The 16,700-nt window shown below is 39.1% G+C and overlaps 1 protein-coding gene across 1 annotated transcript in view; it reads right to left on the bottom strand.

Annotated features, from left to right (window-relative positions):
- Positions 1–12,714: 12,714 nt before the first annotated feature.
- The window catches only part of LOC311000134 (uncharacterized protein), a gene marked incomplete at both ends in the record, with an annotated part of 40,897 nt that continues 36,911 nt past the window's right edge, over positions 12,715–16,700 (bottom strand). The window contains 5 exons of the mRNA XM_083990768.1: positions 12,715–12,764; positions 12,872–13,013; positions 13,472–13,582; positions 14,395–14,610; positions 15,536–15,633. Of these exons, the coding sequence (XP_083846894.1) occupies positions 12,715–12,764; positions 12,872–13,013; positions 13,472–13,582; positions 14,395–14,610; positions 15,536–15,633 (617 nt within the window). The remainder of the gene's footprint in view (positions 12,765–12,871; positions 13,014–13,471; positions 13,583–14,394; positions 14,611–15,535; positions 15,634–16,700) is intronic.

Genomic DNA, 16,700 nt, shown 5'->3' with positions numbered 1-16,700 from the left:
CGTCCCTACGTCACCACCCCTTTATGCCATTCTCTCTCCTCATTGGATAAAGGTTGTAGGATACAAGGAAAGTTTTCTCCTCGGCTTACAGCACAGCAGAGTGACTGACAGACCCGTGTTTCAGACCAAACACTCTATATAAGTGATTGCTGTCGGAAGATATAACATTAACACAAACATTCCGCTTACTTCTGCTTTAATAAATCTTAGTTTCATCACTCCACGATGGCAACCTTCAGGCCTGCAATGGAAAGCAAAGCAGTTCATGCAGAAAACTAGGAGATTCAAGGGTTCACATACTTTTTCTTGCCACTGTACAAGAATATAAAATATTTAAAAGCAATAAGAGAGATAGTAGTGAATTAAAAATATACAATTAACTAAGTGCAAATAAAAATGTTTGCCCATAATGCACCTGTGACCTTGGAAGGCGTCTTCCTGTTGAAGGTAGAGCACTGTAAAAGAGAGTAACGACACCACCATTGACTCCTGTGGTAAGGGTTTTGCGCCCCTAGTGGCAGGATATGGGTATTGCAAAAGCGCCCAGAAAACCAATTCACTCCAATCTATGTGTGTGTTGCCCACTTGCTTGTAAATTGATGAAAACGGCCGTGTTTTTGTTTTTAGGTGTCTTGGTCATATCAAATTGTACTTATAATTTGTGTATTACAAAATGTAGATTGAAACATTAATGTAGACAACTGTTTTTTTGTTGTTGTTTTTTACTCGCCTATGTGTTAATGTTTATCTGTAAAGGATCCTCAATTATGCTATTAACGTGGGTGATCTATAAATGTCCTTAAATTATTGAAAATACCACACTTGCTCATTCACCAACAATGCAGAAATGTCATTTCTTGGGCGCTTTTGCAAAACCCATATTCCTCCATCAGGAGGCGCTTCCATTGAACCAATGCTGTCGTTACTCTCTTTTCCAGTGCTCTAGTTGAAGGGAACTTGGCCTGACTTTACCCTGAAAGGTGCCTTGAGGTGATGTGTTTTATGATCTGACGCTAAACAAACAAAACAAATGTGAATTCAAGTCAGTGAACCACAGTAATGCATCAGTACTGAGGTGTGGCCGCCCTCTTAGCTTTAATCCTCTCGATCCCGCCTCTGCACCTGTAATGACTGGTATCATGGTAATGAAATCCGTCAACAAGCAAACACGCTGATTAAAAAATTTGTTTTTGAAAGCCACACCTGAGAGGTGTCGCCTTCAGACAGGTCGTTAAAGATGTGCGTGTCCTTAAACCAGGCTTAATTACAACTTGTGATGTAGATTTGATTTATATTTAGATTTTATTGTCCTTTTCAGGATAATTGTTTCCACGTTCCGTACTTTACAAACATGACGTCAAAATACCACAGATGTGTATCCTCCACCATACCTGTACATACATTCCCACATTTACATACCCACAAAAGCCTCCACCATATATACTGTATATACATCTCCCCACATTTACATACCCACTGTTATGTATGCGTTTCCCATGTTTAGATTCTTTTCATTTTCTTATTCAGTTCAGTTATGGCATATGAAACTTTTGTTGAATTTTATTTTCTTCCACTCTTCATCAGTACCAAAACATTGAAATTCGAAGACCTGGTTAATTTAAACACTGCCATAATAACTTATAAAGCAATAAACAACCTACTTCCACCCTGCATACAAAAGCTGTTCTCAACTAGAGAGTCTCAGTATGACCTCAGGGGGACCTGCATTTTAAACAAACCAAAAGCAAGGACAAACTCTAAAGCCAAATGCATTTCTGTTATTGGAGTAAAATTATGGAATAGCCTTGACAATGAATTAAAATCATGTACAACTATTACCCAATTTAAAAGAATGTTTAAAATCAATGTATTGAATAAATATTTAACACTAACATAAAGTAAGAAAATTATTATAACCAAATGGAGGTTCTGTTTGTTTCGTTTTGATACTGTTCACCTTACTTACTCTCTTCGAGTGTAATTTTCCTACAAATTTTGTTTTGTTATTGCAATTTTTCTTCTTGTAAATAGGGTAGGCATTAATAAGCTTTGCTTCTGCCTTGCCCTTTCGCCCATATTGATTATGAAATTTTGACTTGTTTGTGTATGTTAATGTTTTGTGGAATAAATCAATCAATCAATCAATCAATAGATAGATAGATGGATAGATAGATAGATAGATAGATAGATAGATAGATAGATAGATAGATAGATAGATAGATAGATAGATAGATAGATAGATAGATAGATAGATAGATAGATAGATAGATAGATAGATAGATAGATAGATAGATAGATAGATAGATAGATAGATAGATAGATAGATAGATAGACTTTATTGATCCCAAGCTGGGGAATTACAGTTTTATTAATTAATTAATTTTTTGAGACATTTTTACCACTTTTTTGAGAAATTATTTGCACTTTTTTCTAGAATTGCTTTTGAGAAATTTTACCACTTTTTTATTTTTAGAAATCATTTTCTAGAACTTTTTTTTTTTGAGAATTTTTTTTTTTTACCTTTTTTTCTAGAAATGTTTAAAAGAATTTGGAGAAATTGTAGCACTTTCTTCCAGAAATTTCTCTACAATATTTCCAAAAATTCACACCATTGGCCCTAATTTGAACATTAAAAGTAACGTTCTTCAGTCTCAGAACAAATATTTGTGAATTTCTGGTGTTTGCTTAAAAATCTTGTCCAATGGGGATCCGTGGTCTAATTTGTCTCAATTTAGACAACCACTGTTCTAGTGCACACCTACTGCACTTGAGAGGTTTCCACCTCAAGTTTTAAACCTATGTTAAGAGAATTCAAAACACTATTACACTCATTAGAAAAACCTTGAATCTGAAACCTGAGGTAAAAATCATTCAGTTTGTTGGCTTTCTGACGGTCAACAGTACCATAATGGTGCCATGTTGGTAATGGCCTTTATTGAGTCATTGGCTCTGAATGTTGCCTTTTTTCGTCTTATGACCTTTTCCCTTGTTATAGAACGTTAAGCAAAGCACTTAAACTGGTTTGGCCGTTTTATGTCAGGTGATGCTGGCCGTTTCTCGGGCGGATCAAAGTGGAGATTCTCTGGAAAAACAGCACAAACTTGTTCGACACGAGTCTGTACCTCTGTATTTGTTTAGTCAAGTTCACAAGCACAAAACTGGAGCTCAAACATTTTCTCTTTGCTCCTCTGGAAAAAAAATAAGTGTTTGAGCACTTGAATCAAATTAAGTGTTTGTAAATGTGATCTTAAAGGGATAGTTCACCCAAATCTCATTATCTACTCACCCTCATGTCGACTAAGGACTGGGAGAAGTTTCAGAGTCCTCCGTTCCTTCTCTGAGTTACGGGGGGGGGGGGGGGGGGGGTCCGCGCAGCAGTATTTGTCCATATGACGGTTGTGAATGGGGCTCACTTTTCTTCGTCCAAAAAGACACACCAAAAAACATCCAAATACCTCCATACTGCTCCTCTGTAATGTCCCTCTTGTATTGAAGCCCCGACATGAGAAATTGTTCCGCCGGTCAGTGAAAATCACGCAAGATTTGCACTGACACAGGCAGAGCAGTGAACTGAGACACTGGGAGCATCCGCTATAAACAAGCTTAAAATATAGACTTTTTTTTTTTTCAGAACAATTTCTCATGTCAGGGCTTCAATACAAGAGGGACATTACAGACGAGCACTATGGAGGTATTTGGATGTTTTTTTGGTGTGTCTTTTTGGACGAAGAAAAGTGAGGCCCATTCGCAACCGTCATATGGACATGCAGTGCTGCACGGAGCCCCGCTGTAACTCAGAGAAGTCACGGAGGACTCTGAAACTTCTCCCAGCCCTTAGTCCACATGAGGGGGAGTATATGAGTGAAATTTGAATTTTGGGTGAACTATCCCTTTAACTTAAATCATACACCAAACATGGAATCAGAGTAGGCTATGTGCAAAAGTAAGTGAACCCCAACTGCATTGGTAAAGTCAAGTAGGTAATACATGTGGGTGGTCGAGTAACCAATTAATCAGACGTTTAAATGAGACTTCCTTAGGAAAAGGTTCTGCAAGATCTGCAAGACAAATAATTTCCACACGGAGGAAACTTAGCATCACCACAATTCTGCCCAGAAGTGGACGGCCATCAAAACTTACACCAAGAAGCACCAGAAGAAGAATAAATCACTGACAGGTAAAGGCCGACCCCCAGAGAGATGCCCAGCAGCATCTGGGATAAATCTTCATGTGTCAACAAACAAACAAAAATGAATAGACATGTCATCCATGGGAGAGTTGATAGAAGAAAGCTCTCAAAGGAAGAACCAAGTTGCCCATTTAACCTTTTGCCAAAGAAAACATGGACAAACCAGAAGCATCCAGGAAGTCCACTGTCTGGACAGATGAGTCCAAAGTTTAATTATTTGGCATCAATCACAGGCACCATGTTTGGAGGGTTCACAGACTTTCAAGCAGCTCTGTATCTAAAGAGGTTGAGGTTTTTATTGACTTGATTTTGGACCTGATAGTTTTCAAGACAGAGACCTGAGGACATCCGGCGCTGATCTGAACAGACCTCAGAGCACAAGGAGCAGAGACCATGATGTGATGGGATCATACAGACTTCCCCTACTTGAGAATTCACAGACAAGGACAGCTCACATCTTCCGACCAAGCTCTAATCTTGATCTCGGCGAAACACCTCCGAAGATTTTTATCTGTATTTTACAGGTTGTGACACTTATCATGCTGATAAACTCTGTTCAGAGCCACCTCTGTGGTATGTCGGGCCTCGGCATGTGTCCCCATTATCACACTTTACCATCATGAGTCATGACACATACAAACACAAGCGGAAACACCTTTGCAGTGAAAAAAAAACAGCTTTGTATAAAGTCCTTGTTCAACTTTCTGCACGAACACAAACCTTGTGTCACTCACCGGTTCATAGACAAAAGCCATTTGTAGTCTCACTCATAACTCCCCTCATCTGATACCAACTTCACTCTCACCCTGTTTATGTCCAATTCCTGACATCTGGTATAGTTTACAGTAACTGGTAACCATAACTAAACCAAGCACTAGAGCCACAGATACAATACAAATACAATCCATTAAAAAACAGTGGCTATAAAGAGCAATCCAATCTAAATACAACAATATATATCAGGCCCTCATCCTTGAGAGCCAAGATCAATCCTTGGGCTGCCTTTTATTTAATCTTATTGTATCACGTGTATGCTGTATTTTGTATCACACTCTCATGCTGTATTTATTATGTCCACCGTTTGATGAGTTCTTTTCTTTTTACAGTCTATGGTTCTTTTATGTGTTTTTATGTTATGTATGTATGATGTGGTTCTTCCTTTTCTCTCTGCTGGCTGCACAAATAATTGCCCCATCGGGGATAATAAAGACACCTTGAACCTTGAAGGTCAAGGTGAATTAATTTGTCTCGGAGGGCAAATTTTTTTGGGCCCATTGTTTTGGTTGCACACTGCAAAACATTTCATAGACAGGGAGACAATTACATCATCTGTATACATTTAATGAAATTTAATGAAAAATATCTGATACAGGATATAAATCCTTTACATCAGACTCAATAAATAACAACATACAAAAAATTTAACACAAATATACCAACTCATACATAATCACTAAAATACATATAACAGAATAATCCCCAAAAATCTCAAGAAAACTACAAGAGAAAAACAAAAACAAGAAAGAGAAAAAAACAAACACAAAACAAAATAATTCATACCCTTGCCCTGTAATTATATAAAAAGTCCTTGTTTGACCAACATTGATCGAGTCTATTTTTAAAAGAGTTCACTGATGGAGCCTGTACTACGTCCTCAGGAAGCTCGTTCCATACTCTTACAGCTCTGAGTGCAAAAAAATATTTTCTTTTGTCACAACGACACCTTTTTGGTAGGAGTTTTAAGGAGTTCCCTCTTAGCTCATAACTATTATTCCAGAAACTAACAACCGGCTCCACTGTGGGGTCATATATTTTATGTACACGTTTATACACCTCAATCATGTCACCTCTATACCTGCTATAGACAAGAGTTGGCAGTTTTAAGTGCCTTAATCTTTCTTCATATGACATCACATTCAGACCTGGAATTAATTTGGTTACTCGTCTCTGAACTGCTTCAATTTTTTCAATATATTTTACTTTATAGGGACACCAGACAGAGCTAGCAAATTCAAGATGAGATCTCACCAGAGCTTTATACAATGGTAAAACAATTTCCTTACTTAAGTTTGTGAAGGTCCGTTTTATTATGGCCACCCTTGAGTTCGCTATTTTTATTTTATCACAAATGTGTTTTTGAAATTCTAGTGAGCCATCAACCACCACACCTATATCTTTTTCCTCCTCAACTTTATGGACGAGCACATCTCCAACCCGGTAATTAACACAGTTGTTATGCCCTCCAAGTTGCAGATATTTACATTTCTCTGGATTTAATTTCAGTAACCAGGTATCACACCAGTTACTCACGCTATTAAGATCTGCTTGAAGTTGGGCTGTGTCTGTGTCCCCTGTAATTGTCCTAAATATTTTAGTATCATCCGCAAAAAGGTATAGATCAGAATCAGATTGTATCACACTTGGCAAATCATTTATATACAGGACAAAAAGAACAGGTCCCAGTACTGAGCCCTGTGGGACTCCTGATACCACAGGTTTCCAACTAGACATAACTCCATTTACCCTCACCTGTTGTGTCCTATTATACAAAAAGTCCTCTATCCATTTTATAACTCTCTCATCTAAACCGTAAGATCTTATCTTTGTAAGTAATCTTTTATGTGGGACTTTATCAAAGGCTTTTTGGAAGTCCATATATATACAGTCAACTGCCCGCCCCTTATCCAAAGCTGCTGTCCATTTATCCAATACCGTAAGAAGCTGAAGTGTTGTTGATCTTCCGGATATAAATCCGTACTGCTTCTTACTAAAAAGCTTGTTGGTCTTCATGTGATCTACAACATAATTTCTAACTAATTTCTCCATTGTCTTACAAATTACCGATGTCAGACTAACTGGTCTATAGTTTTCTGCCCTTGATTCGTCTCCTTTCTTAAAATACATGACATACACTTTTTGCGAAAGTAGCTATAGTAACCCTAACCCTAACCTCTAACCCTAACTAACCACCTCGGGGGGGCACGCCTCAACCGGCCAACCAGAAGATGGACAGTGGCCACTTACTAGTCTGGCATTGGCCAGATAGGGAGAGTAATGTGTCATTTTCTACTTCACCTAACCCTATAGTAACCCTAACCCAAGAAGAACCATTCTAATTAATCTCATCATCAATCCAAAACAAGTCAGGCTTCACACTCTGCATTTAGATTGCATACCGGTAAACCTACCTACTTCTGGGTTCTTTCTATTTCCTTGTTTCCTCCTTGCATGTTTTCTCAGTAGGACAAGCTCAGTGTATCAGGTGTATCAAGTCTGTCACTGGATGATTTAGTCTCAGCTATGTGTTGAACCAGATAAAAGAGTCAATGACGTGATGCATTGAGCAGGAGTGAATCATAGTATCAGCTTTATTATCATTCATGTCGTCTCGGCCTCTGATGTTTCACCTTGTCACAGTACATTTACATCGAAGCATTAGACCTGGTTTGACTTTAGTTTTGTTTCTTTTTTTACCTCCATGATGTTGCTTGTACCTCAGTTGAGGATTAAAATTGAGATGCGCTGGGAAAAAAACGGCTTAAAATTGTTGGATTGTTAGATAATATGTACTTGCAAACATTGCATGTGGTAAAGCATGTAGGACTACGACATTTTTTTCTACAAAATAAAGTTTGCAAAATACCATATGAACACTTCGTTTTTAGTTTAAGCTTAAATTAAATCTCTGGTACAAATACAGTGCAAAAAATATATTTAAAATGTCCAAACAGGTACAGTAAATCAGTAAAACAATGTTTATACACACACACACAGTTTGTCAACACACAGTGTCTTCTTCTGTGCTTAACAATTTTGGACCCGAAATGGACCCAGATCATTTTCAAGACCTGATCCAACCTGAGGCGGACCAGAACAGAGAACAGAGAGAGAAACTACAGATCGTCTTATGATGGGATCACAGCAGCCATGACACCCTTCAACTTATCAAACCCATGACCCTTGATGAGCACCGGAAAACACTCACAAACACAACCTATGCTTTAATTTAAACGCTGTAGACACTCGGGCTTCATCTGTGCATCGGTCCAACGCACACTTCATCTTCATCGTGTCAAACAGATCACAACTTTTCCTCCGGACTGTTTTCAGGCAATCAGCTTCAGTGCGAGGACGCTGAGCAGGAAGAGCAGAGCTGGTGGGAGGAGAGACGAGAGACGTTTGTCAGCAAATGTTTGTACAGTTGTACAGTTTGTACAGGATTTGCAACAGAAACGATCACAAAGGACAAAACAAACATAATGTGGTGGTTCAGTGACATGAGTTCTGGTTTTTATCTGTGCCTATTTTTAATCCTAGAACTTTCCTTTAATTATCAATAACATATCAGCTCCCAAAGCATCTGTGAAATAATGTCATCCTGAAAGATTTACTCTTCATTTGGTACGAAATACAAGGCATTAATACACAGACAGCTCCTACGGTTACTGTGTACCTGCTTGTTACGGGTACAGGAAATCTAATAGAATGGTAAATGGTTTGTAAACAAAGAACAATGTTCATGAATTTCCTGTTTGTTTGTTTGTTTTGTTTAGACTTTCTCTATTCCCCTTATAATAATAATGTATTAGTAAATAACAGCTTACTATCTATAATTATAATAATTCTTGGGAATTTATATGGAAAATTTCCAGGATATGAGCCAGAAAGTACAGGAATATTATTATCCCTGCTATTCATCTCCCTCAAATGTCCAACATTTGAAACAAAGCAGAGTTTGTTGGTAGAGGTTTGGTGTGTGTGTAGTAGTTTACCATGCGAGTGAAGGAGTCCGCTGGCTCCAGCGGTGGTGGTCGGTGCGGGGGTGGTCTCTGCTGTGCTGCTGGGGTCGGCAACATTCAGAGGGTCGCTCTCCCGAAGCACATTGAACGTACCGATCGTACCTAAAGAGTAAAACCAGGAGTTAGCGACAAGTCTGAGTCATAGTGGAGTTTCACTGCATTTTGATTGAATTAATTCAAAGCTGAAATATAATGTGAATCAGTAGCAATGAGAAAGCTTGTGTCCACTTACTTCCATCAACAGTGCCGTTTCCCAGGAGGACGACGAAGGTGGTGGCGTGGCTGTCCCTCAGGTTGGTGGCGTTCACCATCGGCACTACAAACTCACACCGGATCACGCCGTTTTGCACCGAGCTGAGGACACCTGACACCGCCTGGGAAGGTGAGGTGACATTACAGTTAGTTACTGTGAGCACAAATAAGATGCCGCTCAAGTTTAATTGGTCCACTCTGACCCAAACATGAACTCTAAAGTGGATTTTGCAAGTCAGATTTTTTTTTATCATTTGACAAACTTTCTGTTCATCTTCTGTTTCCTATAAACAAATCGTTTTTCAAATGCACTGACTGAGCATAAATTAAACACATCTGTTAGGACCTCACCCTGTCCAATGGAGTAAGTGTTTCATCCAAGTTGTTTCTCTGCATTACTCTGAAGAAGAACGAGTTGTTGGCAGATGAGTTTTGACCACAGATGAAAAGTAGTGAGGTGTCCTGAGGGGAAAAAAAAGGGAAGAACAATTAGACTTTTGTCACTGTTGGGGAAACAAAAGGCAAAATACAAAGTCAACAAGTTGTCTATAGGCTTGGAGAGAGTCGAGTCTTTCTTGTTCTGTATTTACCTGTGGTGACTATTGGTTACCTGCCTTCCCTGTTTGCAGAAACGTAATATGTTTGGTTTCTATGTGATATTTTGATCATTAACCTGGTACAATCTGTCACTTAACCTGCAAACTGTGGGACAGTAAAACAGGTTTCATGTAAATTTTCCCTGTTCGACTGTGTGAGGGCAAACATCCTGGAAGAGATGTTTGACTGGACAAGACACAATATCATATTTGACCCATTTCCTGAATCTAGACTGTTAGATTTGGTGAGGACGAGGTGGTCTGACCTCATGTTCGCCTCTTTTTGGAGGATTCAGCCCCTGATTTCTGGACCATTACACAGTTTATCTTTCTGAGGTCGTGGTGGGGGGCTTAATTCAGTTCATCAGTATATTCCAGATTATTAAACCTGACTATCTGAACGTTGTTTTGCTCTTTTAACAACACAGACTGAGTGTAGCATGAACATTATTGCAGCTTTGTGTGATTTTCTTTACCAAGGATGCGTTGACGGTCAGTCCCAGAGCGACGTAGCCTGTTGACTCTCCGCTGAGCTCGATGCTCAGGTTGGTGCCGCTGGGAGGCATTGGGGTGCTGGCATTCACTGATCCAAACAGACAGGAGGCATTTCCTGCAGGATCGCAGTCGTCTGGTACCTCCACACACACTTTAGTGACTGCACACCCGACACGAGTGATGTTCACCTGGTGGTAAACACAACACACAGTTACTCCCACTGAGCTAATGTGCTGTTTTTGTCTCTTTTTGTACCAAGAAAATAACACGTTTCTGATTCTGGTTTGGTTTGACTCAGAGGCTAAAACCTGTTATTTCTCTCTATAGAGTGTGAATATTGCAATTATGCATTTAAAGTACCAAAGTTATTATGATATTGCAGAGCTCTACAGCTACTAAGAAAATAAAGGTGAACCAACCATTGGTGCTGGTTCTGTGCTGGTGGGGTCGGCAACATTCAGTGGGCCGCTGTTAAAGCTCTGGGTGAAGGTACCGATCATACCTGAAGATTAAAACCACAAACAGTTAAGAGTCTGACAGCAGTAGTGTGGCTGAATCTGAATCAAAGGAGATCATTTGATTTCATTTGGATAATTTACAGCTGAAATTTAATGTGAATCGGTAGCAAGTAGTGAATTGCTGCAGATCTCTAGTGTCCACTTACTTCCATTAACGGTGCCGCTCCCCATGACGACGGAGAAGGTGGTGACGTGGCTGCTCCTCAGGTTGGTGGCGTTAATGCTGGGCGCTACAAACTCACACCGGATCACGTTGTTTTCCACCGAGTTGCGGATATCTCTCACGTTCTGGGAAGATGAGGTGACATTAAAGTTAGATACTGTGAGCTCAAATAAGATGCAGTTCAAGTTTAATTGGCCCATTTTGAGAAATTGACATTATTTTTGTTCTAAAGGTTGAATTTGTGATTCTTGATTGAAACCACAAAATGATTCAAACTACTCTCCAAATTGGTGCGTTCAAGTGCTGCTGGGGAAATCTGATGTACAGCATAGCATTTTGCAGGTCAAATTTTGTATCATTTGATTGATAAATAGTGTAAAAAAATAAAGTTAGTTACTGTGAGCAAAAGTAAGATCAAGTTTAATTGGCCCATTTTGACCCAAACATGAACTCCTAAAGTGGATTTGTTTTATAATTTGATTGATGAATGGTGTGAAAATAAAGTGAATCATTATGTCTTCATGTTCAAGATGATAAATATACTTTCTGTTCATCTTCTGTTTTCTATAAACATGTCGTTTTTCAAATGCATGGAGCATAAATTAAACACATCTGTTAGGACCTCACCCTCTGGAGTGTAGTGAGCGTATTGCTTGTGCTGTTTCTCAGCACTACGCTGAAGAAGAACGAGTTGTTGGCAGATGAGTTCTGACCACAGATGAAAAGTAGTGTGGTGTCCTGAGGAAAAGAAAAAGAGAAGAACAATTAGACTTTTGTCACTGTTGGGGAAACATAAGGCAAAATACAAAGTCAACAAGTTGTCTTATACTGTAGTTTAGGCTTGGAAAGAGTCGAGTTTTTCTTGTTCTGTATGTGATATATTGGTCATTAACCAGGTACAATAAGGGGAATCTGTCATCTTAACCTGCAAACTGATTTCCAGATTATTAAACCTGACTCTCTGAACTTTGTTTTGTTATTTAACATTGTCTTTTTCTTACTTAATGTCTGTCTGGTTGGGTTTTTATGAGGCCTTGGAGTACTACCAGTGAGGATCTTAATAAACAAAGACTGAGCCGAGTGTAACATGAACATTATTGCAGCTTTGAGTGATTTTTTCTTTTTTTTTCTTTTTCTTTTTTTTACCGCAGATGCGCTTGCGGTCAGTCCCAGAGCGACGTAGCCTGTTGACTCTCCTCTGAGCTGGATGGTCAGGTCGGTGCCGTTGGGAGGCGTTGGGGTGCTGGCAGCCACAGATCCAAACAGACAGGTGCCATTTCCTGCAGGATCACAGTTGTCTGGTGTCTCCACACACAGTTTAGTGTCTGCACACCCGACACGAGTGATGTTCACCTGGTGGTAAACACAACACACAGTTACTCCCACTGAGCTAATGTGCTGTTTTTGTCTCTTTTTGTACCAAGAAAATAACACGTTTCTGATTCTGGTTTGGTTTGAATCAAAGGATAAAACCTGTTACCAGGACCAAAGTTATTATAACATTGCGGAGCTCTAATGAAAAAATAAAGGTGAACCAACCGTTGCATTGGAAAATGTCAGTGCTGGTGTTGTTGGTGCTGGTGTTGGTGCTGGTGTTGTTGGTGCTGGCTCTGTGCTGGCGGGGTTGGCAACATCCAGAAGGCCGCTGTTAAAGCTCTGGTTGAAGGTACCGGGCATACCTGAAGCTGTGCAAAACCAGGACTTAGTGACACACAAACAGGGAGAAGTCTGACAGCAGTAGTGTGGCTGAATCTGGATCCAAGGAGGCCATTTGATTTAATTTGGATAATTTACAGCTGAAATTCAATGTGAATCAGTAGCAAGTAGTGAATTGCTGCAGATCTCTTGTTTCCACTTACTAGCATTAAAGGGGCCAGTTCCCATGACGATGGAGAGGGTGGTGGCATTGCTGCTCCCCATGTTGGTGGCGTTCACCATGGGGACTACAAACTCGCACCGGATCACGTTCCCTGTCACCGAGCCACGGATTTCTCTCGTAATCTGGGAAGGTGAGGTGACATTATAGTTAGATACTGAGCTAAAATTAGATGCAGTTCAGGTTTAATTGGCCCATTGCGATAAATGATACTGGAAAAAGTGAGAAGTCAAACCGATACAGATAGCTGTAGAAGATGATTGTGATACATAATCTGCCATCATTTTTGTTCTTAAAGCTGAATTTGTGATTCTTGATATTGCTAAAGTGATTCAAACTACTCTCCAAATTGGTGCTTTCAAGTGCTGCTGGGGAAATTTGATGTACGGACCATGAACACTTTGAAAAAAAGTGGATTTTGCAGGTCAGATTCCTTTTCTCTTTGACAGATGTTGGAGTGACGTGTCAGAATACACCATGATCCACACACCAAGTAAGATCATATCTGAATGACAGATGTGCCTAAATGTGCCTACTATTACGCATGCTGCATAAATGAGACAATATGTCTGTAGGACCTCACCTTCTCTATTCCAGATTGTGTCGCATTTGTGTTGTTTCTCTGCACTGTGCGGAAGATAATTGAGGTGTTGTCTGATGTGTTTCGAGCACAGACGAAAAGCATGGTGGTGCCCTGAGGAGAAAAAAGAAGAGAAGAACAATTAGACTTTTGTCTCTTTTGTGAAAACAACAGGCAAGTCAACAAGTTTTCTTAGTTTAGGGTGAGAAAGAGGCAACAAAGACTCAGTCCGGTTCTTCCTGTTTTGACTTTATTTATTTTTTGCTACTTCCCTGTTTGCAGACACTTAATGTGTTTGTTCATAATGTGGTCTCTCACAGTCATGGAAATGCTTTCGTATTGCACAAGCTATTTCACATGCCAAGAAGAGATACATGAGTAAGAGAGTAAGAGTGCCCTCAGGACTTGAACACTGAGAAGTTTATGTCAATTTACTCAGACTTGCTAGGTCAAAAAAAAAAAAAAACATGTACCATGAATATAGACATGTTAAATTTGTATTAATAGATCAGAGTCATAAAAAGGCTCTTTGATGGTTTAATTTATTACAGTTTAGCAAAACCAAAAAGGAAAAGTTGATGGATGTTATTGAAGCCAGTTCATTTTATTTTATCTTTTTGCATTTGAGGCTACAGGAACAATCTAATCTAAAACTAGCTGCATTTATATTCTACTTTAATTAAACAGTTTATTATTAATTATTAAACTTGGCTACTTGTTCTTTGTCTTGTACTTCTAACATTGACTTATCTTGATTACTTCATATCTTTATTTGTTTTTCCTACAAGATCCTGTGATCTGGTTCAGTATTGTTTAATAATACCGGCACTTTAAACATCTCCATCTGTCTGATTGGGTTTTTATGAGGCCTTGGAGTAATAACAGTGAGGATATTAGTGTGTTTTTGTTTTTTTGTTTTTTTTTACCTCAGATGCGTTGACGGTCAGTCCCAGAGCGATGTAGCCTGCTAACTCTGCTGACTCTCCTCTGAGCTGGATGGTCAGGTCAGTGCCGTTGGGAGCCATCAGGCTGCTGGCATTCACTGATCCAAACAGACAGGTGCCATTTCCTGCAGGATCGCAGTCGTCTGGTACCTCCACACACAGTTTACTGACTGCACACCCGACACGAGTGATGTTCACCTGCAGGACACACAACACACAGTTACTCCCACTGAGCTAATGTGCTGTTTTTATCTCTTTTTGTACCAGTAAATAACACGTTTATGATGGTTTGATTTGACTCAAAGGCTAAAACCTGTTATTTTTCTCTATACAGCAATGTGGGGATATTTCGACAATATCATCTGTGACTTTGATGAAACTTTCCTAAATTGGAGGGGAAAAAAATAATCTGGATGATGGCACTTAATCTTAATCTAATTCCCAAATTTTATCTGATAAATCTGTAAAAGTGGTCATTAAAGCAGAAGTGAGTGATATATTTGTGTTAATATAAGTCTTAAATAGTTATATCTTCCGACAGCAATCACTTACATAGAGTGTTTGGACTGAAACACGGGTCTCTCAGTCCCTCTGCTCTGCTCTGAGCCGAAGAGAAAACATTTATCGTATCCTACAGTTTTTATCCAATGAGGAGAGAGAACGGCATGCAGGGCTGTGTGTGCAGCCAAGGGACGCCGTGAATGTGGTGACGTAGCGACGAGGACTGTTATGGTGCGTTCAAGGAAACTCGTATTTTTCCGACCGTGAAGTGGTACCAGTTCGATCTGGTACGAGTTCACCGGTCGGAAGTTACGAGTGGCCGTTATAGTGACTTTCACCGGTAAAACAGGTCGGAAAAACACGAGTGGGTTGCCTGGAACGCTACAAAGACGTAAGTTGTGACTTGAAGCTGTAATTTACGATTTCAAAAGCCTGCCTGGAACGCAGCATTAGCGAAAACGACCGGATCACTCACTTCTGCTTTAATCTTAATCTAATTCCCAAATTTTATCTGATAAATCTGTAAAAGTGGTCATTAAGTGAATATTGCCAATACGCGTTTAAAGTGCTAAATTGCGGGGCTCTACACAGCTGACAACTGAGAAAATAAAAGTGAACAAACCGTTGCATTGGAAAATGACAAATGATCCGTTCCTTGGACGCCTGGCACCACAAAAACCGTCAGTGCAGCAACAAATAGGATCAATCCTCGCTCCATCCCTGCAGGCAGAAACAAAGCGGAAAGGAAAATCAGAAATATCCAATAAACAAGATTCAATGATGAATCTTCTGTCACAAAACATTAGAGTTATTAAAAATTAATCAAGATATTGATGCTTTTTGAAAATTACACACAGCATTAAATCACCTCAATTAAAATTATTGAAACTTGAGCTCAATTTTTAAAGAAAAATTAAACCCTTTTTGTATTTTAACTTTTTTGTTGGTTTGTTTTTTATATGGACCCAAACAAAAAAAGTTTGAATCATTGTTCCTGGGTAGAGTTAAGAGTACAATTTACATTTTTATAAAAGAATTATGATCAAATCCAGGGGGAAAAAAAGGAAGAAAGACACCGTCTTTCAAATAATACTTGAATTATTTAATTGATAATAAAACAATGTAAATAAATATAATATAATATAATATATATAACAATGTACAACCATTAAAAATAAGTAATTTAATTTAATTTAATAATCTAAACGTATTCATATGGTTGAAGAAGCGAGGGACTTACCTGAGATGTCCAAGTCAAATGCTGAGTAAAGAGACTGTTCCTGGTCGAGCTTTTCCTGCTGAGTGAGTTTGATTCCTGTGAAAACACCTTTTATCTCCAACGCTTTGTGCTGATGCAGCCAATGATGATGATGATGCAGGGGAGGGGCAGTATCCTGAAGAAGGTGTGGCATTTGAGGAAATTCACCTGACTACCTGTTCTGCAGGGGGAGAAGGTCACAGGGCCACATCTTTGTTAAAGGAAATACCCCTCGTGGCTCCGTCAACACAAAGCACTTCCGACAAGAGCATTAACAGAGTTTCATTTCACAGTCTGGATAACTGGCCGTGATTGTTCACCCACCTTATACACTAACAAATATATATGATAAATAGATTAAAACGCAATCTGTCTATATCATTAATCTACTTAAACACAGGAATGAGGTGATACTATAATTAAATTGGCTTTAATAACTAACATACAGTGATTTAATAAGTAGTTAAAGCTACATTATGAAGTAGTCGTGACCAAATAACAATTATAACAACACTTTAATTACGTCACC

Source organism: Trachurus trachurus, assembly GCF_905171665.1.
Source record: "Trachurus trachurus genome assembly, chromosome: 17".
Taxonomy (NCBI): domain Eukaryota; kingdom Metazoa; phylum Chordata; class Actinopteri; order Carangiformes; family Carangidae; genus Trachurus; species Trachurus trachurus.
This window is presented reverse-complemented; position numbering and strand designations above follow the sequence as displayed.